At 33.4% G+C, this 23011-nt stretch overlaps 2 protein-coding genes across 5 annotated transcripts; one reads left to right on the top strand and one right to left on the bottom strand.

Moving 5' to 3' along the window:
- Nucleotides 1-3086: 3086 nt before the first annotated feature.
- Nucleotides 3087-7913, top strand: LOC115994804 (probable protein phosphatase 2C 80). Of its 4 annotated transcripts, none has more exons than XM_031119076.1 (5): nt 3087-3303; nt 3900-4552; nt 5168-5492; nt 6243-6395; nt 7420-7913. In XM_031119076.1, the coding sequence occupies exons 2-5, from the start codon at nt 3927-3929 to the stop codon at nt 7714-7716; spliced, it is 1401 nt and encodes a 466-aa protein (XP_030974936.1). In that variant the 5' UTR covers nt 3087-3303; nt 3900-3926; the 3' UTR covers nt 7717-7913. The 4 variants fall into 4 exon arrangements, with proteins under 4 accessions (XP_030974936.1, XP_030974935.1, XP_030974934.1 ...); XM_031119075.1 differs by having other exon boundaries at nt 3858-4552; XM_031119074.1 differs by having other exon boundaries at nt 3788-4552.
- A 5195-nt stretch (nt 7914-13108) lies between these two features.
- Nucleotides 13109-16840, bottom strand: LOC115950514 (vicilin-like seed storage protein At2g18540). The gene is made up of 5 exons (XM_031067703.1): nt 16528-16840; nt 15740-15918; nt 15496-15576; nt 14399-14683; nt 13109-14307 (listed from the first exon to the last, which is right to left on the bottom strand). Exons 1-5 carry the CDS (start codon nt 16805-16807, stop codon nt 13318-13320), a joined length of 1815 nt encoding a protein of 604 aa, XP_030923563.1. The 5' UTR covers nt 16808-16840; the 3' UTR covers nt 13109-13317.
- Nucleotides 16841-23011: the final 6171 nt, after the last annotated feature.

Genomic DNA, 23011 nt, shown 5'->3' with positions numbered 1-23011 from the left:
GTCCTATTCTGTCCACTTTGGTCTTATTCAGTCCTAGTCATTCCACTTCGGTCATATTCGGTCCACTTTAGTCCATTCGGTCTTATTTGGTCCATTCTGTCCACTTTGGTCTTATTCAGTCCAAATAAATCTACTTCAGTCCATTCCATCTTATTCAGTCCAATTTGGTCCTATTTGGTCCAATTTGGTCTTATTTGGTCATATTCGGTCAACTTTGCTCCTATTTACTCCATTTGGTCCTATTTTATCTACTTCAGTCATTCGGTCTATTGCAGTTCATTCGGTCCAATTCGGTCCATTTTGTGCACTTACATAATGGGAAAATATAGTTTGGGTTGAGACTTGAGAGCACTTATTCTATATATATATATATATATATATATATATATATGTGTGTGTGTGTGTGTGTATAGATCCTCAAACTTGTAATCCCAAAAATCTTAAACATAACATTTATTATTACTATAATCCTATTGAGCCACATTAATGTAACATTTTAGTCTACTTCAGTCTGACTAAATTTAAGTGAAAGTTTTTTTTTTAAATATGAAATTTATGAATATATAAATGTAATTTTTAGGATAGTTACTCATTTTTTTTAATATCTAGTGCAACATACGAGATAGTGACTAGTTAAGTAGTTAATATATTATACAATGACAGATTGACAATACTAACCCAAAAGGCTTAAGCTTATGAGTTTGAGCTCCAACTATTTTAAATTAACTACTTTTTTTCCTCATTATTATTCGATGGAGGACTTTAATAATGTATTCCCAAAAAATATGTCCCTCACCCACCCTCTACTCCTATACTCTGGTCTTGCTAGTGTTGTAACTCTACTAAAAAAAACACTCTAACGAGGTCCTCTAACCTAAGTTTATTGAGATTTATAATTTTATAGGATATTTTTGTTGTATAAAATTTATTATAGTTGTATTCAAATAGAAACATACCAAGTTGGCTACATAAATAAATTAACTTAATCCACTATAAAATGAGCCTATCAAAAACTAATGCACTTAAAATATTTATCATCCGACTGCTAGTGCTAAAAACACATGTAAATATTTTTTAGTTGTGTTTTGTATTTGATAAATATTGAGTAATATCCTCAAGAGGTAATTTTTTTTTGTAGAGCCAAATACATGAAAATGTTTTTCGGATCACAAACAAACTCCCGAAAAATTTTCTTGAAATTATTTTTCAACTGAAAATATTTTCAGCATAAGTGTCGAGTGAACTTTTAAGTCTATATATAAAAGGAACCTTAGACCCAAGGGAAAAACGGTAAGGCTCAAGAACAATCCTACTCTTTTGTTTGCCTACTTTCACGTATCTTCATTTGTTTTTCTTCCAAACTTTCAATTGTAATCCTTCCTAATTCCAATTGTATTCTGTCCTCGATAATTCTTCAAGCGTAACGTTCTTCGTAAGTATATTCAAGTCGATCTTTTGATTATTAAAAAAAAAAAAAAGTGAAGCTTTTATTTCAAGTTAGTTTTCAAACTTTGAATATTCACACTTTTGCTTCTTTCATTAAAAAGAAAGGTGTGACAAAAATTATGATTTTTTTAAAAAAAAATATTAGTAAAGGTAGAAAAAGGAATTTGTAAAAAGGGTAAAAATTATGTGATTCTAATTTCTAAATATCTTTCAAGCATGAAACAAAAACTATATAAATAGTTGCTTGTAATCCCATGTATATGCATAGATATACTTAAAAGATATACATTAAGAAGCATATTATAATTTATATATATAATTTAAATACTATTATTATATATTCATTCTTATATTTTGTTAACTCTTTAAAAAATCTTCTAAGAATATTATTAGGTAGAAAATGTAAATTTTCCATATTTTTTTAATTTTTTTATTAATTCTTAATTTTTGATATTATGAAGCACTTTTTTTCCTCTTTTTTTATTTTTTTCAGTTAATTAATTATAGACTCTTTGATTTTTGTATTCAATAACTCACTTGGATGAATATTTATGATGTAGTCCTACATTTGGCTCAAAAATTAAGAAATAAAACTCTCTAAAAATAAAAAATTTAGAACACAGCGCAAAATTGGACTTTAACGGTAAGATTTTCAAAATATGAATTCTATAACAAGTTATTGGGTAGTGTAATGTTGCTTAAAATTATACAAGGTATAACTTGAATATAACTCATATATATAGATTAATTGTTAGCTTAGGCCCAAAGATAGAACAAAGTCACTAATTATATTTTTGCTTATTTTTAGTATGTGTTTGAATTCGGCGTTTTGCGTTTCAAAATATGGCGTTTTGCATTTTTTATTTATTTATTTATTTTTATACAAGTATTTCAACTTTTACCTAACAAAGTACATTGTTGAGAATTGTTTATGCATTGTTCACATACTATTTACGGGACCCATAACCACTTTATTCGGAAAAAAAATATTAAAAATGGGTTTCAAGGTACTATTTACACATTTAAAAATTATTTTACTACAGTATTTTCAGTTTTCAGTAAAATAAGTTGTATCCAAACGACTTTAAAACACACACTTTGTCTTCTCTAAAAAAATCATGTGCAAAGGGTTGTAGGCCCATAGGCCCACTGGGCCTTCGCCCTTCTGTCCCTTGCAAAGATCATAGTTATGGATATTCGTAATTGATTCTCAAACTGACTTCTCTCCCCAACTTGGTAAAACAGCCCTTTCCCTAGTTGTGTGTGGGCCGCCGATTGCTAAGCGTCGATCCCAAAGAAGACATTACTGTACACATGTGCTTCACAATGCATTCCTCCCTCATATTCTATGGACCACAGACCTATCACCTCTTAACACGTCACACTCCCCAGTCCTGTCAGAAAGCTGGCCTTACCTAATTGGTTCATTCACAACCAAGCAGTTCACTTTCGTAGAGCCTCATACTCATAACACTTGCTTGCTACTTCGACAAAATATGCAAAATTACCAAAGTACCCCGGATTCCAATATTGGCTCTGTTCGTAGCTGTACACTGGTTTCTGTCTGCATTCACAGGGGCTTTTAAGTCCAAAAAAACCTTGGGTCCCACATGGGTATTTTTTTTAGGCTTAGGTTGTTGTGGACCTTACGCAAAAGAAAGAAGAGAAAGAAGGTTTTAGAATTTTTGGAGTAGTGAAGAAGAGAGGGAAGCTCCAAAGGTCAGAATCGAGTCTCTACTCTTCGGAGCTTCTCTTCGCTTTTTTCTTTTCTTTTCTTTCTTTTCTGTGTGGGAAAGATCGCTTTCCAATAGTTTTCTCAAGCGCCGACTTTCCTGTGAATCCATTTGAAACAGACAGGTGCGACTTTCTACTTCTTTTTTACATTCATTGCTTGCTTTTTTTGTTCATTCTGATATGGGTGTCAAACTCCAACCTTATTTTATTTTATTTTTTTATCGTTTTGAAATATGGGTTTTTGTTTTTAATTAGTTTGGGTGGTGATTTTTTGTAGTTTGTTGAAATGGGTTCTCTTTTTCTCTCTGATTTTTTGAAGAGAGAGAGTGAAAAATGGCTTCTTTTGTTTCTTTGCAAACATGGTTCCAACTCACAAGTATATTTATGTTTCTAAAGTGTATTTATATTCATTGTGGATATCTATTTATTGAGGGATCCAATGAGAAGAAAAAAGAAAAAGGACTTTCAAGATGTCTGTTTGCTACTAGATTTTCTCAAATTCAATGGAATTTCAGTGTGGAATTTCAGCCATTTATTCTCTTTGAGATTGTGTTTTATTTAGGAGTGAACTCCTTGAAATACATCTTAATTTCTCTTCCCATATTAGGTTTCAAAGTCTTACATTTCACTTCAGAAGGCTTAGTGCGAATTGCTCATAGCTTAATTGGTGTGTATAGAATATATAGATGTATTGGGAGTAATGACATTTTATGTCCAAGGTTGGATAGCCTCCAAGAGTGTAATTGATGCAAGGGCATTCTATATACGGGGCTAAGATGCCATCTGGCATTCTATCGAAGCTGAATACTACTATCTATTCTGGTTTTAGACGTGCAATAGTTCAGCGACAAGGTGGGTGGCAAAGTTCACTAAATTTGGTACTTCGACCAGGGAATTTGTTGTTTCGGTATTCAGCACTGTCACGTTCCCTGCCCTATTCAACTTCTTTGATATCAGAGGCCTTTCAGTTTTCTAAAGGTCGGGAGAATAAGAGGAAATTTATGGCTGCTTCTACTTCCAAAGCTGTATTAGCAGATGTCTATGTCGACGACTTGATTTCAAGTTGTGGGAATGCATTAGACTTCACAAAACCTACTGGCGTTTTTTACAATGACAGAAGTTGTGGCAGATACCAAAATGCTAGCCTGAGTTTGAGAAGGAAAGAATGGTCCAACAGTCATCTGATTTGTGGGTATTTTATTTTCGATGGATTGAGGCGGAATTGTAACCCCAATTCACTTATTGGGCCATGGTTGAAGAATTTCCATTCTTCATCTTCTGTGTGCCACTCTAGTGGGGCTGCTCATGATGTTTCATTTGACGGCAATTCTCGTGATGAACAGCTTGCAGAGTCCACCATTTTGTCCGGCGAGTATGTGCTCTGATTTTCTTCATTCTCTGTTTTCCCTAGTCATTTTAATGAATTAATTAATATAGTCAATGGAGGTCAGGCCTTGGTGTGATGGCAAATGCCTTCCACCGATAGCAGTAGGTCATGGGTTCAAGTCTGAGAATCAGCCTTCCTAAACAAAATTAGTGGTAGGGTTTCCTACCATGTCCTCTCCCAAACCCCACAAAAGTGGGAGCTTTGTGCACTAGGCATGACCCTCTTTTTTTAAATAAAAGAAATCTAGTCAATGTTGTGTCTTTCATGAGCGTCGTACTTATTGGCTAGTTTAGTTGATTTGTTGATGCTGCAATTTGAATTTGTCCTTTATAGTATGTACCCACTATTTCTAATAAAATTTAGGATTGTAGCTTTGGACCAAACTTCACTAATCACATGAATTGTCATTCACACTGTTATTTTGGAGACGCCCTCCCCCAAAAGAGTAAACAAACATTTCTTGCTAGTTGTTTACAAATTAATAAAATGGGCTTAGCAGCACCAGAGAGGAGGGTTTTTGTCATACTATAAGGAAGTTTGCTTATGAATTGGGGTTCATCGTTTCTCACTGCTTATATTGTATAACTTGTTTGTGTTCAGAACTGTTCTGGGTGAAAGAACCCTGAAGCTTATTTCTGGATCATGTTACCTGCCACATCCTGACAAGGAAGAGACAGGTGGAGAGGATGCTCATTTTATTTGCGAAGATGAACGAGTAATTGGTGTTGCAGACGGTGTAGGTGGCTGGGCAGATGTTGGTGTTGATGCAGGACAATTTGCCCGTGAGCTCATGTCTTATTCGGTGAATGCAATTCAAGAGGAGCCTAAGGGTTCCATTGACCCAGCCAGGGTGTTAGAGAAGGCCCACTCGAGTATAAAGGCCAAGGGATCCTCAACAGCATGCATCATTGCCCTTACGGACAAGGTTTGTTGTTTTTCATTTTCACAAGCCCCTAATGCCTGTACCTTGTATAAAAATTTTGGAACTTGGAATGTTTACATTAAACAGTAAAACTAGATGATAAAAAATGGAATTTTGTCCACTCTGTCTGACAGCAGGAATATATGTTTGCTTTCTGCTTATACACACAATTTCTCTAGACCTCATCTTGACCTTATTCATACAAGAACAAATTAAGGAACTCCACAAGATGACCTAGCAGTTGGCTGAATAGAGGCTTTTCTTTATATTGCTGCTCTCTGCTGGATTTGCAGATTTGATGCCATTTTCTCCTTCAACAAATTTTTTTTTTCAAAAAGTGGCAACCCTTTCTCTTGGGTGTAGTGGAAATTTTTATCTTTATTTGTAGGGGCTGACTTTCTTTGTTTCTTAATTTCTACACCTGGGATTATTGCACACTCCCAAATGCTATTTGATTTCATTCTGTAAATTGCAAGCCTTTTAAGACAGAAGGCTGCCGAATTACAACTACTAACAATATGAAATAATCATGGATGGGTTTGGAATACTTGAGATTTGAACTTAGGTTGAAGACAGCATGCACTAGCACAATTAAAACTTGGACAGAATGCATGATGCAGGTTTCCAGCCATAAACCTTTACACTCTGGTCCTCCATTTGTGTCCACTTCGAACAATTTGCTTTATAGAGAGAAAAAGACTAGAAATATTTGCCATCCGTTGTTATATGGTTTCAAATGTTTGCTTCTTTCAGCAGGGATTACATGCTATTAATCTAGGAGACAGTGGATTTATAGTGGTCAGAGATGGATGCACTGTCTTCCGATCCCCAGTGCAGCAGCATGGCTTCAATTTTACATATCAGCTTGAGAGTGGCCGTGGGGGTGATCTACCCAGTTCTGGTCAGGTCAGTTAGCACTTATACCTCACCATCATGTATGATTTGTTAATGTTTGTGACATAATTATTAGCTTCAGTCGTCATATTTGAATCATGTGTCTTCTTCTTGTTCTTCCCTCCCCCCTAATGAATCAGTAAAGAATTTTATACAAACAGGACGAGAAACAACGTGAGCCCTAGAGGAACAAAGTAAACCCTTCAAACTTATCATATATCTCTTTTTTGGGTGTGAATTTTGAAAATTTAACCGTTGAATTTCATGTTCCTTATGTTCTTAACATGCATATCAAATTTCGTTCAAATTAGATGTTATATACTATTTGATTAATAAACTTATTTTTTATACACAATTTTAGATCACAAAAACTTGAAATTTTTACATTTGTTTGATGACATAGCAATTGATTTTTGATTTTCTTGAAATTTTGCAAGTATGAAGGATATAATAAGAACATGTAATCCAACAGTTAGATTTTCAAAATTCACACTCAATAAAAAAGTATATGATAAATTTGAAGGGTTTCTCTCCAAACTAGAGGGCCCAAAAACACAGCTAATAGAGGGGACTCTGTAGTTTGTATATCTTTCTAGCATATGGAAGAGTTTTGGCTTTGTTCTGTCCACGTATGTGATGGAATATAAAATTGTTAATTAGGGATTAATAGTAATGAGTTTATAATTTTATTAAATAAGAAAATATGTATTATGACAACGCAGACATCAAACATGTGCTGGATGCATCTCCCTAATGAAGTCATTGTGGGGACTTTCATGAGGTCTGAAATGCTTCTTAGCTTTAGGCTTCCATGATCCTGGAACCCTTGAGAGCTAAGATACAGTTAACTAAATCAGCTTAGGTTACTACAATGATGAGAAAGGAGTAACTTCTCAAGTACGATTAGAAAGGAGTCCTGAATATTTTATGTTTTTTTCCCACTGGTAGTTTTATCAACTAAATCAGCAGCTTAATCAGTACAAGATGTAATCAAGTGTGTTAGACTCAGTTATCTTTTTGGGATAAATGCATCCAGGTATTTACAATTCCTGTCACTGCTGGAGATGTCATTATTGCTGGAACAGATGGGTTATTTGACAACTTATATAATAATGAGGTCACAGCTGTTGTTGTTCATGCGATAAGAGCTGGCTTGGAACCACAAGTAACTGCTCAGAAAATAGCAGCTTTGGCACGCCAGCGAGCACAAGATAGGAACCGACAGACACCATTTTCTACGGCTGCTCAAGATGCTGGTTTCCGTTATTATGGAGGCAAGCTTGATGATATCACAGTTGTGGTGTCATATATAACTAGTTCTTCCGATGTGTGAGTTTCTCATTTCTAGTATAGATATACTTACTTTGCTTGTATAGTCACGTGTTTAGTTGTGGTGGTGGACTGGGCAGTGTGGGCTGATAAGCCCATTAATTCCATTTTTGGCCATGAAACACCGCGGAAGTTGTACTTGATATTGGTTACATTTAGTCCTTTGAAGATCTGAAATTTGAACTACATTAGCATTAGAAAGCTGTGCATTTCGATATGCTTTCAATTCTCGTGCAAAGTATAGTTATATTTAATAGAAAAGTAAGGCTTTAAAAACCCTTATATGGTTAAAAAACTAAAAGAAAAAATTGTTGATAAACAAACACTAAGTATGAGATGCTTGAGCAAAGGAGTTCACGTATAATTAATGTAACCTCCTTGAATGTCTGGCCCAAGTGATAAGGTGAATGCAATTTTCTTCTTTTTCATCTTGGTTCAATATGTGAGCTATTGTATGAACTTGTTATGATTTTTTAACTATTTTAATTTTGAACTAATGGACCAAAAGTTTTGTTATGATTTTTTAGCCTTCTAAAAGTTTGAACTAATTGATTGAAGTCGATTATGTGGGAGGTTATATGCCCTTGTTACTGGACTATTGTACAATAACTCGATTGTACAAAAATGTCACTCGCTTTTCTCTTACAAGAATAGCGGAACCTAATGTTATGTGAGATTAGGAAGTATGATATTATCATACTCTTGGAATATTGTATAATTACCCCTTGTTCCTTGGGTTAGGCATAATTCAAGGAGGTTACATAAATAATAGGTGAAATGCTTGCTTGTCTGTATGCTAGCAGTTTTTCTTTCTAGTGTTTCAGCTTATTTTCCTATGATCAACAAAAGCCAGTTTTTATTTTTTATTTATCTAAATACTGAAATCGGTTCCAACTGTGGAGAACAATAATTATCTCAGGTATCATGTTTGGTTCTCATCTATCTCATAATTCATATATCAATTCTCGTAACTCATTACCCACAACTCATGACTCATTCTCATAACTCATAATTCCCAATTTTTTTCTTAATTCATTCTGCATCCTATTTGGCACCCGAAATCCCCCAGGTTTTTGGTTTGCAAAAAACAGATTTTAACTCAGTTGGTGGGGTGGGATCTTTATCGGAAACTGCTACCTGCCATAGCAACGAAACCTAAAGAGCACAAATTGCAAACAAACACAGCACCCACATGAACCGAAGAAGAAAAAAGCATTGATCAGCAACACCCACATGATCAGCCACACCTACAAAAAGAAAAAGCTACTAACGGCCACACAAATTCACCTCCATTACAATCCAAGCCTCAAACCACAACCACACTGATACAGGCATCAAAATCCGAACACATCAACATACAAATCCCTAGATCAGCAATCCAAAACCGTAGTCCACACCCACCAGAAAATTACATGCTAAAGAAACCCATCAAAGACTATAAGAACCCAGAAAAACCCACAGCTCTTCTATTCTCAATAACTCATAAAAACCCATAAATTACAACTCATTTATTCCGAAAATCACAACCAAATAAACCAAACAAAACCCATAGATAATAGAAAACTCAGGCCTAATTTTCGAAATACAGCCATGAGAAATTTGTGAGATCGAAGAAGAGAAAGCACCGGTGTTTGCTGTGTTCAGATCGAAGAAGAAAAGCACCGTTTTGAAGAAATAGAGGAAGAAAGAAGAGAAAGAAAGAAGCTAAGAGAAGAAATAGGCAAAGAAAGAAAAAATGAAAAGAAAGAAAGAAGAAGAACCTAGAGAAAAGGAAATGGGCGTGAAGAAGAAAGAAAGAAAGAGAAAGAAAGAAAGAGAAAATGAATGAGAAGAAAGAAGCTGAGAGAAAAAAATGGTGTTAAGAAAAAAAAAAAAAAAAAGGCGAAAATGCACTTTTCTTCTTACATTTTGGGTCTATTCACAATTTAGTCCCTAAATTGATTTAGCTCCTAGGTCAGTTCCTGATTTTTAAAAATCGTTTTTAAAATAGTTCCTGCCGTCAACCTAGTGATAGAAAATGTGATAGAAAATGCTGAGGTGGCATGTTAATCGCTGACGTGGCAAATAAAATAATATTAAAAAAATTTATTTTGCTTTTAAAAATGACAAGTCAGCATTTTAATTAATAAAAAAAAATAATTAAACTGAAAAAATTCAAAAAAAAAAAAAAAAACCTTTTTTCAATTTTAAATATTGAGAAAACAATTTATAGTTTCAATTTTTCTTGAACTTTCTTAACAAACAAACATTAAGTTAACACCCCTTCTCAATTCTCATTCTAGGCTGGCGTGTCTGTATTTGTGTTTGTATCTATTTCATTTTCTTCTTTCTTTTATGATAAACTAAAAAAAGAAAAATCAAAATAAAAATAACTTAATAAATAAATATGGTGAGTGTTTGTGTGATTGTGTTTTTTTTTTTTTTTTTTTTTTTTTTTTTTTTTTTTTCCGGATCCTCTCTTTCTCTATCTCTTGGTGCGTATATTTGTTTGTATCTTTCTTTGTTCAAGCTTTCAATCCCTCTCTCTCTCTCTCTCTCTCTCTAAACCTGACTCTCTAATCTTTGAGTTTTTCTAGTTTTCTGTGGAGTGGTCGGTAATGGAGGTGGAGATCGGTAATCCATGGGTCTTGGATTATGGGTTTGGTTGGAGATGGAGATGGCTGGGTTTGGTTGGAGAGGGCTGGGTTTTTCTGGGTTTGGTCGGGGTGGTCGTTTTTGTTGGAGAGGGCTGGGTTTTTCTAGGTTTCGTCGGGGTGGAGATTGGTGGTCGGGGTGGTCGTTTTTGTTGGAGAGGTCTGGGTTTTTTTGGGTTTGGTCGGGGTGGAGATCGATGGTCGGGGTGGTCGTTTTTGTTGGAGAGGGCTGGGTTTTTCTAGGTTTGATCGGGGTGGAGATCGGTGGTCGTTTTTGTACTGTTTAGTGGACCGTGACTCGGACTGGGCTTCGACTAGGTGGATTTGGTGCTGTTGATGGCGAGTTGATGGTGGATTTGGGTTTGTTGACGGCGGATTTGGTGTTGTTGATGGCGGATTTGGTGTTGTTGATCAGCAGAGTGTTGTTTGATGAAGTTCTGGGTTGGAGGTTTCTAGGTTGGAGGTTTGATGATTTTTTTGGGTTGGTTTTCTCATGTTGGTTTTGGTTTGGGTTTGATAAATTTTTCATGTTCTGGAGGTTTTGGTGGAGGATAGGGATTTTGTATGAAATATTGCATTGTTCTGGGTTTGATTGTTCTTGGATTTTGAAGAACAAGTTATTGTGTTCTTAGCTAAAAAATAATGAAAGCAATAATAATAATAATAAAATCAAATTTAAAAGTTTTTTTTTTTTTAATTTAGTTTGAATTAAATTGAAATTGAAAAATATAAATTATTTTTATTTTTTTAATTAAACTGTCGTGGCTTTTTTAAATTCAGAAAATGCTGACATAGCATTTAAAAAATTTTAAATATATTTTTTATTATTATTTTATTAGCTACGTCAGCAAACAGTACATTCCGTTTGCTACCTCAGCATTTTCTGTCATTGGGTTGACGGCATGGACTATTTTAAAAACGATTTTTAAAAATCAAGGACTGACCTAAGAGCTAAATCAATTTAGGGACCAAATTGTGAATAGGCCCAAAATGTAGGGACCAAAAGTGCATTTTTGCCAAAAAAAAAAAAGAAAGAAGAAAGAAAGAGCCGTTGGTATATAGTGTGGATCCTACTCATCATGTGTTATTACCAAAATGTCACTTAATTTATAACTAATACCAAAAAGTTGTTCTCGTTCACATTATTCATTTTCAATATTTTGAGTTATGAGCGATGAGAATTAGGGATGAAAACTTGGCTAAATAGATGCAATTGGTGTGAGACCCAACAAAAGTGAGTAATAGGTGATGGATGATGGAAATAAGGCAAACCAAACAGGCTTATCATCTCTTTAACAACTATATGATCAATGACACATACACTAAATGTAGAGATGGCAAAAACCCGCTTGGGATGAGTTTCCGATCTGACTCAATGAGTACGGATATGTGTTTTACCCTCATCAGTTAGGGGATTCGGGTATTGGGGCGGGTTTTTCTTGTGCCCGAACCTGGTGGAAGACAGCCATGGAGCACTGGAGCTGCCAAATTTTAAAGGCGGCCGTGGAGCACCTCCAACGCCATGCTGTTGTAGATGAAAATTTAAAATTTAACTCTAATCAAATCAAACAATGCATTCAAACTTTCACGCATATCTATCATAGTGCAATACGAGATTCCTCCTCATCTACAATTTTATCTACTTCAACTGCCAATCTTGCAAGTATAGTACTAAACCAAGACAAACTGTGCAGTAGCTATAACAATAATCCTGATTACAATAATAATCATAGTAATTATTATTCTAACAATCTTATTCCTGTATTTAAAAAAAAAATTCTAATAAAATCAAACTAAACATCAAAACTTCAGGCTTCCAAGATTCTTCATCTACAACAACCAGCAACATTGCATTATAAAAATCTTGTTGCTGTAATTTTTTTAAGTTCATCCAACTTGGATGTACACATATCTCCTCATGGCAGGGAGAAAATTGGTGTATTTATCATTTGTACCATCCACTCATCCAGATACTTTTCAATATGTGTATATTGACACTTTATATGAGACTTTTTTTTTTTGGCAAATAAATAACATTTAGTTTAAATTTAAATGCAATCCTTTTTTCAATAATTAACGTGAGAAAACTAAAAAGATCAAAGATATTTGAGGTCACATAGTTGCATTTCTAATATCTAGCAGGAAGCTGCATTACTCAACACTTGTTTATGCATTCATCCTTCATCCTTCTTGATATAAAGATCTCTAAGTTTTCTGCATTCCACTAAATTTGTTTCCCCCAAAAGACATGTATAGTTAAATGGGAGACAATGGAGCTACAACCTTTCAACCCAAAACAATAGTTGAAAACATACTCAATAGTCAATCCCACTTCGGAGTTGCAAATCCTGCCTCCAAGTTAAGAAAAAAGTAGCAGTGAACAAGAAGTACCCTCAGCTGAAATTGGCCATAACAAATGTGTGCCTAGAGTTTGAAAGTGATTTGAGATACCTGAATATTCTTGCCCAAATTGATCCGAAATTGAATGAAGCAAACCCTTCAAGCAAGCATTCTAATAAACACTATTTTGAGATTGTCTGAGCTGATTAAGATAGGAAAACACTGCTATACTGGATAAGAATTTAAAATAAACCATTTGCTTTCTTACCTATTCCAAGATTTAGATTTTAGAAATTGCTAAACATCTACAATTTTTAAATTTTGACTTTGAAACATGACATGTTATTTGATAAAAATTACAAACATGACTTATAATTTGATTAAGTACCACCTTACACCTAATTAAGCAGGAATCATTCAACCTTTTTAACCAATGCACTCATAACTTTACAATAAGCATGGATCACAAAACTTATTATACCAAAAAGCACCAAATGACAAACATTGTCGAAGTGGGACGTCATTTTGCATAGAGCAAAATGCATGTTTGTTTTTCTTATTAACATGCATATATTTAAGATGATGAAAACTACACAATCCAAAGTGGATGTGACAACTAGCTAGGCATTAAATCAAATCATCATTGCTTGTTCTTCTCCCTTTCCCCATGCCTCTCTCCTTTCTTCTTCTTCTCTCCTTGCTTCTTCTTCCTCCCATTCTGCTGCTTCTTGTCTCCGTTTCTTTTCCTCTACTTCTTCCCTCTCTTTTCTCGTGGTCTCTCTTTCTGGTTCTTCTTGTCCTTTTCTCCCTTCTTCTTTCCTCCTAGCTTCTTCTTGTTCTCTTTTTGCTTCCTCTTCTCTCTCTCCAGTATGTTCTCGTCTCCAAGTCTCTTCCTCTTTGTGCTCTCTTTCCCTTTTTTCCCTCATTGGTTCTTCTCTTGCTTTCTCTTCCCTTTCCTCTTCCCTTCTCCTCCCCTCTTCTTCTTCCCTCCTGGCTTCTTCTTGTTCCCACTTTGCATCTTCCTCTCTCTTTCTAGCTTCCTCCTCTTCTCTCTTCCCACCCTCCTCCTCCTCTTTCTTTCTAGCTTCCTTTTCTCTCTCTTTCTCTTCTTCCTCCTCCTTTTTTGCTTCCTCTTCCTCTCTCTTTCTAGCTTCTTCTTCCTCTCTTTCTATCTCTTCCTCTATCTTCTTAGCTTCCTCTTCCTCCATTAGCCTCTGCTCTTCCTTAGCACAATTGCAACACTCTATTATGACTGACTCAGGCTGTTGATTCATAAGCTGATCAATCACAGTACTGTTAGTGACATTTAAGGACAAGGCCAACACGCGCTTGTCCAAAGTTTGAAAAACTGAACTCTTTCCTGCCAGAAATTGAGGATTATTTTTCCTTGCTGTTGTGCTAAATCCCATGAAAACAAATGACTCATTGTTGAAAGATATCTGGGCCATGGGATGGAACCTAGGCACAGCAAAAACATCTCCTTCCTCCACCCTGAACCTCATATTGTTGCATTCTGATTTCTTTGCATTGCTAGAACAAACCAGCCGAACCATCCCTTCCCCTCGTAACACTACTGATATCTCAGGTGCCAATGGATTCCAATGTGGCCCCATCATTGAGCCCTTCAAAAAAACAAGTTAAAATAGTGTTAGAATTAGGTGTTGGATTTCCAATGGACCAAGAAGCAAGCTGTTAAAAACAAAATTCACTAACCTCTGTTAGATTCACCATGAAAAGTCCAATATTGGAACCCTTCAACAAATGCAATTTTTTCTTGGTTACTGTTAGGCTCCACCCGTTACTATTCTCAAAATCTGGCTTTTCATTAAAAATATTATAGGGTTTCTTCTTATTGTCGCTGAGTAACATGCCACCTCTTCCTCTTCGGAAGACTTGGAGGAGGAGAGCGTCTAATTCTGTTTCCTTTGTTGGCTCTGCATGCACTATGCCTGGTGGCTGAGTTTCTTTTGTTATTTCTCTTATCAAATCCTCCGAGACCTAGAGATATAGTAATATTTTCATTATTTATTATAGATCTTAGACTATTACACATACTAAGCACATATATGTAATCAACATGAAAATCTTTCAGCCATATTTTCTAGAAAGATATGATGATGAAGTGGATCATTGGGTCCAAGATTCATGTCACCCACAACTATCACAAAATAAAGAATTTATTTCAGATAAAAGTAAAAGGCAGATACTGTCATTTCATTTCAAATGCAACTAAAACTTAGTACTTGGGACATAAAACCAATGTTTATAAGATCTTTCTTGTCTCCAAATACTCACATATATATACACGAAAACTATTAGCCTAAAGAGATTCAACTACTTGGAAAAACTCAAGAACTTTAGGATTATTATTGCATTAAAAGAAGCAGTCCATCTCCGTAGACACCCAAATTTATACCCATTTTCACAACGTTCCTGTGTGTCGATTTTGTGATTGGATTGCAATACTTTTCAAAGAAGACCATCATATGTACTTGTTGAAAAAGTAAATTTAAGTGCGCCACCAATCACAAGGTGACATTGAAGCATATTGTATATCTCATAGATACATGATCAAAAAGTAAATTTAGATGCACCAATCATAAGGTGACAAACATATGATGTGGATTTGGTACGTTTTAGGTGCGTCTCTATAATTTTTCTTAAAAGAATATGAAATGCTTCTACATAAGAAAATTTAAAGATTACTATAAATTATAATAGGGACAATAGAATATTCTTGGTATTTAATTATACATCGAGCAGGTACTAGAATGAAAAATGAAACTGATTGGAACTTCGTAAGTATATACCTTGAAAGCTGCTTTGAGGACTTCCTTATTAAAGCCTCGCAACAAGTTGCCAATAGTTGAGTATGCCCCAGTTGTTGGCTCCTGCATTGGTTTTAATTAGTACTAACTTTTAAATAGCAAAACTAAGCAACTTAAATATCCTATTTATATTCTAGCAAATCTACTAGATATAGTCGAATGAAAGAAATTTTTTTTTAAATAGAAAATAACAGGGTACTTATTACAAATTAAAAGAAGCTCATACATATAAGTCATCATCTGTATTGGTGAAGATTGCATATATCTTAAGCTTCTGTCGCTCCGGTTGTAAGCTGCTATGCACATAGAAGATAGAGCCTGACTTGAGCCTGTAGATATCTCCTCGACGTAAATCCACTCTCCTCATTTCATCAAGAGTATCAGTCCAAGTCAACCTCCCACTTCCTATATATATATATATATACACCCACAAAAAATATAATGCATATATACATGGGAATATTTAGAAATAAAAAACAATAATGAATATGGTACTTGTGATTAGAAAATTAAACCCCAACGCTTAGGCATTAGTGAATTACAATTTATAGTAGAAGCAATTAAATGGTTTATTTTAAGTGAGTTTGCATTAGCTATTTCTTTTAGAGTCTCTGACCTTATTTGTTTATTAACTGTTTATGTACAACATTTTAAAAGCTTGAATTTTCTAAGTATAAATAAAAATGCTTGGATTAAAAAAAATTACAAAATATTTGTCAAAACTTGTTAAAAAATTGTGAGTGATAAAAAAAAAGGTTGGTATATGTGGTTACAGCTTACTGCATGACAAGTTATGAATTATGGAAGTGTTGACCCATATGTTCCCATCACTTTTCTTCATCACTCACAACTTATAATCATGACGAGTTATAACAAATTGTGTAATTTTTAATGGTTCTGTCAAGTATAATTATACTTTTTTTGGGGTCAATTTGAAGTAAACAAGCACAAACTTTCAAATAAAATAAAATTAATCTATATATATATATATATGCAAACTAAAAGTCACAGCACCTGTGTGGACATAAAAGACCATGTCTGCATGGAGGAGTACAGGAAGAAATAGCGAGTATGGATCCAACGTGATGAACTGGAGGTGGTATTGCCCTCGTGCTCCATCACCGATCTCAATGGCTGAGACCTCTCCGTATTCTGTCACAACAAGTTGTCTCCTTTCATCTTTCCTCACTACAGGCTCCAAACCTGAGGCATCCTCCTTAAAAGCCTTATTCACATGCAAAAATAGAGAAAGAGAAAGAAAAAAGAGTGAGAGAAATGAAGCTTTGTTAGACATTATTTCCTTTCAGAGAGAGAGTTCAATTCTCTTAGCTTCAGAGTGATCGAGCTGGGTCTATAAATATAGATGAAGATGATGAGGAGCTAAAGAGGTACGTGTCTTTCTCTATGGACACGTACATTTGCATGGAACAGGTGGCTGGTGATTGGGTCTAGGTCTTTCCCGCATAAGTTCAAGTAGTTAGGGTTGATCCGAAATGGGGGGGTCCATGGTCTTATTTACCGAAAAATGCTAAATCTAAAACTAAGATTATTTTTTTACTTCAACAATAACAACCAATAACAATTTCTCAGTTAAGATTTGTTGTGAAAATGTTTTAAAAATGTTATGAACATAGCATTTCTTTAAAGATTTTACTATATAATCTTTACAAACTCATATCATAATGAATAAAATTGGTACATTTAAAAAATATAAAAAATAAATTTAATTTTTTTATTTTATTTTTATGATTGGTGACAAATCAACTTGTAAATATTATGTGGTAATAAAATTTGTAATATCCCTATTATCAAAAAAAAATTTGTTATATCCCTAATATCACTCTAAATAAAAAATCAATTTGTAAATATTATATAGTAATAAAATTTGTAATATCCCCGTTATTAAAAAAAAAGTTGTTATAATCCTAATATCACTCTTAACTAGTCTGACATATCAATTTGTAAATATTATGTAGTAATAAAATTTGTAATATCCCTAATATTACTCAAAACTAGCTCGTTTGACACGAATAATGCTAGAGATACAAATTATTTTACAAAAAAATTTACAAACTGCTAATGTAGTGAATGATTATTAGTAAATAAAAATGTGATATTAATTGTGAGTCTAGATGAAAACTAATAAGATATTGGTCACATCAACATTTTGTAAAAATATTGTAAAATAGTTTGTGTTCATACCATTACTCCGTTTGACACATAAATTTGTAAATAATATGTAGTAATAATATTTGTAGTATTCCTAAAATCACTCTAAGTTAACTGATTACAAGATCTTAAATTTCGCAAGGATTACGGGATGTTCCTGTTTGACTCTTGACAACACGAAATGGGCTTTGGAAGATGCATGCATGGTCTGTGATCAAATCTGAACTGGGCTGGGTTGCCTTTAATTAAATTGAGCATAGTGAGAAATGGTATACATGGGCTGTAGCATATTATCTTAATCAATCTCAGGCTGAGATTTTGGGCTAAAATCTGCCCAATGCCCAAGGCCCAAGGCCCAAGGCCCAAGTAGAGGTGATTTGTAGTCCACACCAAATAATAATAATAATAGTTTGCACTTTTTTGTAGGTTCAAGTTCATAAAGGTTTTGTTTAGTAATTAAAAAAAAAAAAGTTCATAAAGGATTTTTTTTTTCAATAAAGGATCTAGCTTCGAACCCAACCCACCTATACTAAATTCAATCCGCGTCTTACTCTTATAATAAAAAAAAATAATTATCATGGAGTGAATATCATAAATTTATTTATTTACAAAACTTATTTAATTTATTTACTTATGTATAATATTTTTAAAATCTTACATTTTCTAAATATAACTGTACTATGGTCTATTTTTAACAAATAAACAAATCCAGTTCAACACTAAATCAGGTGATTCAAGGTTCGAAAGATTGTTATAGATGTCTTCATTTGACGGTAGCTTAAATTTTATTAGTGATGCTGTATAAAATGAAGAGATTCAATGATAGTATAGATTTCAGACCTCCAAATTCTTTTATTTTCTGTGGAAAAACATTGAAAAAAATACATAAATTAAATTCCAATAAAACTCAGAAGAACGCTACCATTATGCATATCACAAGATATCCATGTTGAAAGGTGGTAAGAGTAATCAAAGTTTCTTCTTTGGTTTATTTGCCTCTAAGAGAAATTAACTTTTAATGAAGCAGCTTTAATTTTATTGTTCTATCATCGATCAAAATCCATCTACTTCTGACTGGCACTGAACAATTCTGCATTCAAGTGGGAAATCTGAGTTGGTCGTGTCATTAGTTCAAGTGGGCACCAAAAATACCAAATATCATTCACAATAATACCACATAAAATGTGATGTTAACTGGTCAGAGAGGATTCTCAAAAAAAAAAAAAAAAAAAGTCAGAGAGAGGTAGGCAAACAGAGAGGCCACGTAAAAAATGCATGTGAAGGAATCACACGTATTAAATAAGTGGTGGTAGTAAAGACTAAAGAGAACTAATAATTGAATCAAAGGGTATTTCTTTTTTTCTTTCTTTTAAAAAAAAAAAAAAAAAAAAGGAACTCCAACATATCCTTAAGATCCTCTTTCATGTAAAAGGACCCCTAAGGTTTATTTGTACAATAAATAGAGGATAGAAGATCCGCACCATCATGCCCAAATCACCTCCACTGTTCCCACTATTTTTCTTTTAGGAGAAGTGGGTGAATGAATTGATCATGAAGACCATAACTTTATTTGAATGATATAAAGCGAGTAGAATCTCAACCCCTCTGTCTATCTTTTGTGTGTTACAAGCCTCTCGATCTTTTTGTCACCGCGTGTGTCCCGTGTACTATTTGCTATAGAAGAGAGACTTAGTTCTTAAGTATTTGACAAGGTATCCTAAATCCTAATGGAATTAATACTTGTACAAAGCTAGGTACGTTCATTCTTTTCCAAAAAATAAGAAAGTTAGGTACGTTAAACACGCGATTAAGAAAACTTAGTTTAAAAATGAAATTCCATTATTAAATGTTTTAGCCATGTACTCCTACAAGATCTTTGAAATAGAATAATTTGGTTATTCGTTTTGTTTTCTCTAGTATATCTTACACAATGTAATAGAACATGACAACATAATTAAAAGTGGTATTGATAACTATATTCCAAACTCAAACATAATAAGATGTTACATAATGGTTTATGATTATGAATATGCAAATTTTGAAAATATTGTAGAATAAGGAACTACCATAGAGTTACTAAAATGATCCCGTGTTTTGGGATACTTAAATTGATAATATCTATTATTTACCATTTGATTTGATGAAAACCATATTTTTCGTTTTTTTTTTTTAATACCATTTTTTTAGTTAATTATGATTGAATTTGAATTTCTAGCTAGTGCTGCTCTATAATGGATATCCATTAATTGATTGTTATATATGTTGCAGATAGTAGTCTTCCGACTCTTTCCCCTTCCTTTTTTTCTTTGTTGATAATTCAATAATTGGGAGAAGAGGGAATTAAATCTAAATTACAAGCTTCATAGCAGTGCAAATATCAATCACTATCAACAATTGAAGGTATGATGTAATATTGAATCTAATTATTTGAAAAGTTGGTACAAAAGATCTATATATGTAATGTATTCGCCGGCGTTTTTTTTATGCTTATTAGCCTGTATTTAGCACACATATTATATATTGTTGTTGTTTTTTTTTCTATTCCAAACGGCAGTTATATTTATTATATATTGTTAAGCATAATAAAGAAAACCACGTTAGGATTCCTACTCTTATAACATATATTTATTTTATCCTTTCTACATTAATTAAATAATATTTTGAGAGAACAATAAAAAAAATGGTAATATGTAATATGTGAGACATGATCTTGGATGCTAAGATGCCATGACACCGTCGAGCTTGATTCAATTCGCGCCCAATGATTGATATATTCATGCTATTCTTTTGTGTTTCACGAGTACTTTTTATTATATTAAAAAAAAGAAGTAATGGTAAAATATATTAGAGAGAGAGAGAGAGAGAGAGAGAGCTATTTTTCTCCTTCCCAGGTTTCAATATTGAATACGACTAAGAAGATTAGAATTTTCTCTTTCAAATTACAAAAAAGAGGACTATATAACTAGCTACAAAATGAGCTAAGGATCGAAGTTTGCAAATATCAACACATGAGATGCCTTCCAAAATGAGAAGGATAGTTTTACTAAGAGAATATTAGCTATATATTATGGATGTAATGTGAGGATTGTTGGAAATTTATTTCTCGATTGATAGATTATAACCAAATTAAGCTAAACCAATTAATTAATCAGTTATGCTTTCTGATTTAGATTTGCTTAAACAAGCCACATAGCTATATTGTAGTATTTACTATTTATATTGCAAAAAAATAAGACAAGAATATATTATTATGAAGGGAAACCTTGACATGAAAAACTATAAAAGAGTTTATTGTTTATCTAAAATGAAAGAATCTACTTGTGAAATTGAAGTTATACAAATATGTCAACCCTAATTCTAATTTGTCACATCCAGTAAAACTTACAATTATGATCCCGTGAAATTTCAACTATCTTTAACTCTTTTACTATGGATCTCTTTACACAAACAACCCAATTCGTGATTTCAAGTACTAACTTGAAGGTTCTCACAATAACACATATTTGTGTAGATGTTGCATCTTAAAACTGATCACCAATCCTTCAGAATTCTTTGGTTTTCTCGGTGATAGAAAGATTTCTTGGTACAAAATCCTAGGCATATATCAATATCGTAGCACACCTTGTATTCATTTTTCTTGTTGTGGTCAATTTAAGTGTTATCTTTTATATTTTAGACCTGTAAGGCGCTAATTCCAAAATTTGATCATCGACCTAAATCAAGAATTCATAAATCTTGAGGCTCAGTCAGTTGACTGCTGTTGAGTATTAAGCTTGTAGTAGAGCTTAAGTGAACCTCGATTTGTCGAGTGTAGTCGAGCACACGAGCTAACAAAAACTACAATTTCCTAGCAATTCTCAAGTCTTTGTATTAATCTTCTTATCACCTAGATACACAAGACTTGCAGTTTGACTCAATAAATTATTACAATTTGACACTGTTTGCGAACAGGAACAATACATGGACCTAACATGGATGAACGGATACATGTCCATTGTCCAACACATTTGATGCATCCCTTTCCAAAATTATATGAGTACCGTACCCCACAATGACCCTTAAGCCTCCAACAAATCTATCCAAACATGGCCCAGTGTTCCTTTCTTCTTCCTCTTCTTTTTAAATTTTAATTATTTTTTTTATTTTGCGAAAACATGGACCAGTGTTCTTACTTATTATAGCATTTACATCAACTCACCAATTTAATATTTCAGCAAAAATTTATCTAAACTCAACCAAAACAAGCATGCATCAACATCACTAAATTAACTAAAGTTTTTAAAGATCATAGTCTCATCTCTACATATAGTAAGCCTCTATCCTCATTATATTAAATTTCAATGTTAATAAAGTATTGAGATTGATATATATGTATGAAAATAATAGATAGCTAAACTAGTAAAAGTAGAGTTTTTTGGATTAGTTTAGTTAAATATTTGAGGAAATTGATGTGAATGCTCTTGTACTTGTTTATTTAGCTTAATTACAATTTTTTAAAATTTTACTTTGTATAGATACTTCATGTGTACTTTTACTTAATATTTTTTTTAAAGCCCAAACAATCACTTAATGTCATTTCCTAGTCCCTCAAAAATGCTGGTACAACAAAACTCATTAAGGTCGATCTAGGTTTTTCTTTTTTTTGGGGGGGGCATGTTTAAGGTATTAAATTTTATTATTATCTTTTTTCTTTTTCCTTTTTCATTATTTTACCCCCTTAACCATCGTTTTTTACTTAGGCATAATAGGTCCCATATTTCGTTACATCAAATTGCCTTTGCTTTATTATAAGATTAAAGCAAGGTCGCAAAAGGTAGCTGCATTGGATCCCTTATAAAAGAGCCTTTCTGTTTTGGCTGAATCAGTGTGAACCATAATGCAAAGACTACCCCAAAAAAAAAAAAAAAAAAAAAATGGTAAAATGAAACTCTTGTATATGCTTTGATTTAGACGTGAGTGCCGCTTGTAAATAAGAGGACCTAAGACAGCTTTTTGTAGTTGGCCCAACTTTCTCTTCAAAGTTCAAATCATAAACCCAACAATAAAAGGTTCACCTCTAAACTAGACACGTGTACCTATTAAAATGTATGGCAACTAAAAAATTAAAGTTGTTAATATGATACTCTAAGCAGTTTCGGATTGATTGTGTGAATGAACTCTTTCGACATCAAGTTTATGATTAATATATTCAATTCTTAACTTTTTTTTTTTTTAATCGACAAATAGGCCAAATCATGGGCTTACAATTGATGGGACATTGGCTTCATAAAGAGATTAGAAATAATTTTTTTTTCGACTTAAAGAGATTAGAATTTTAGACTTTGATATA

Source organism: Quercus lobata, chromosome 6 (assembly GCF_001633185.2).
Source record: "Quercus lobata isolate SW786 chromosome 6, ValleyOak3.0 Primary Assembly, whole genome shotgun sequence".
NCBI lineage: Eukaryota > Viridiplantae > Streptophyta > Magnoliopsida > Fagales > Fagaceae > Quercus > Quercus lobata.
Note: the sequence above shows the minus strand (reverse complement) of the source record. Positions and strands in the feature narration are given on the sequence as shown.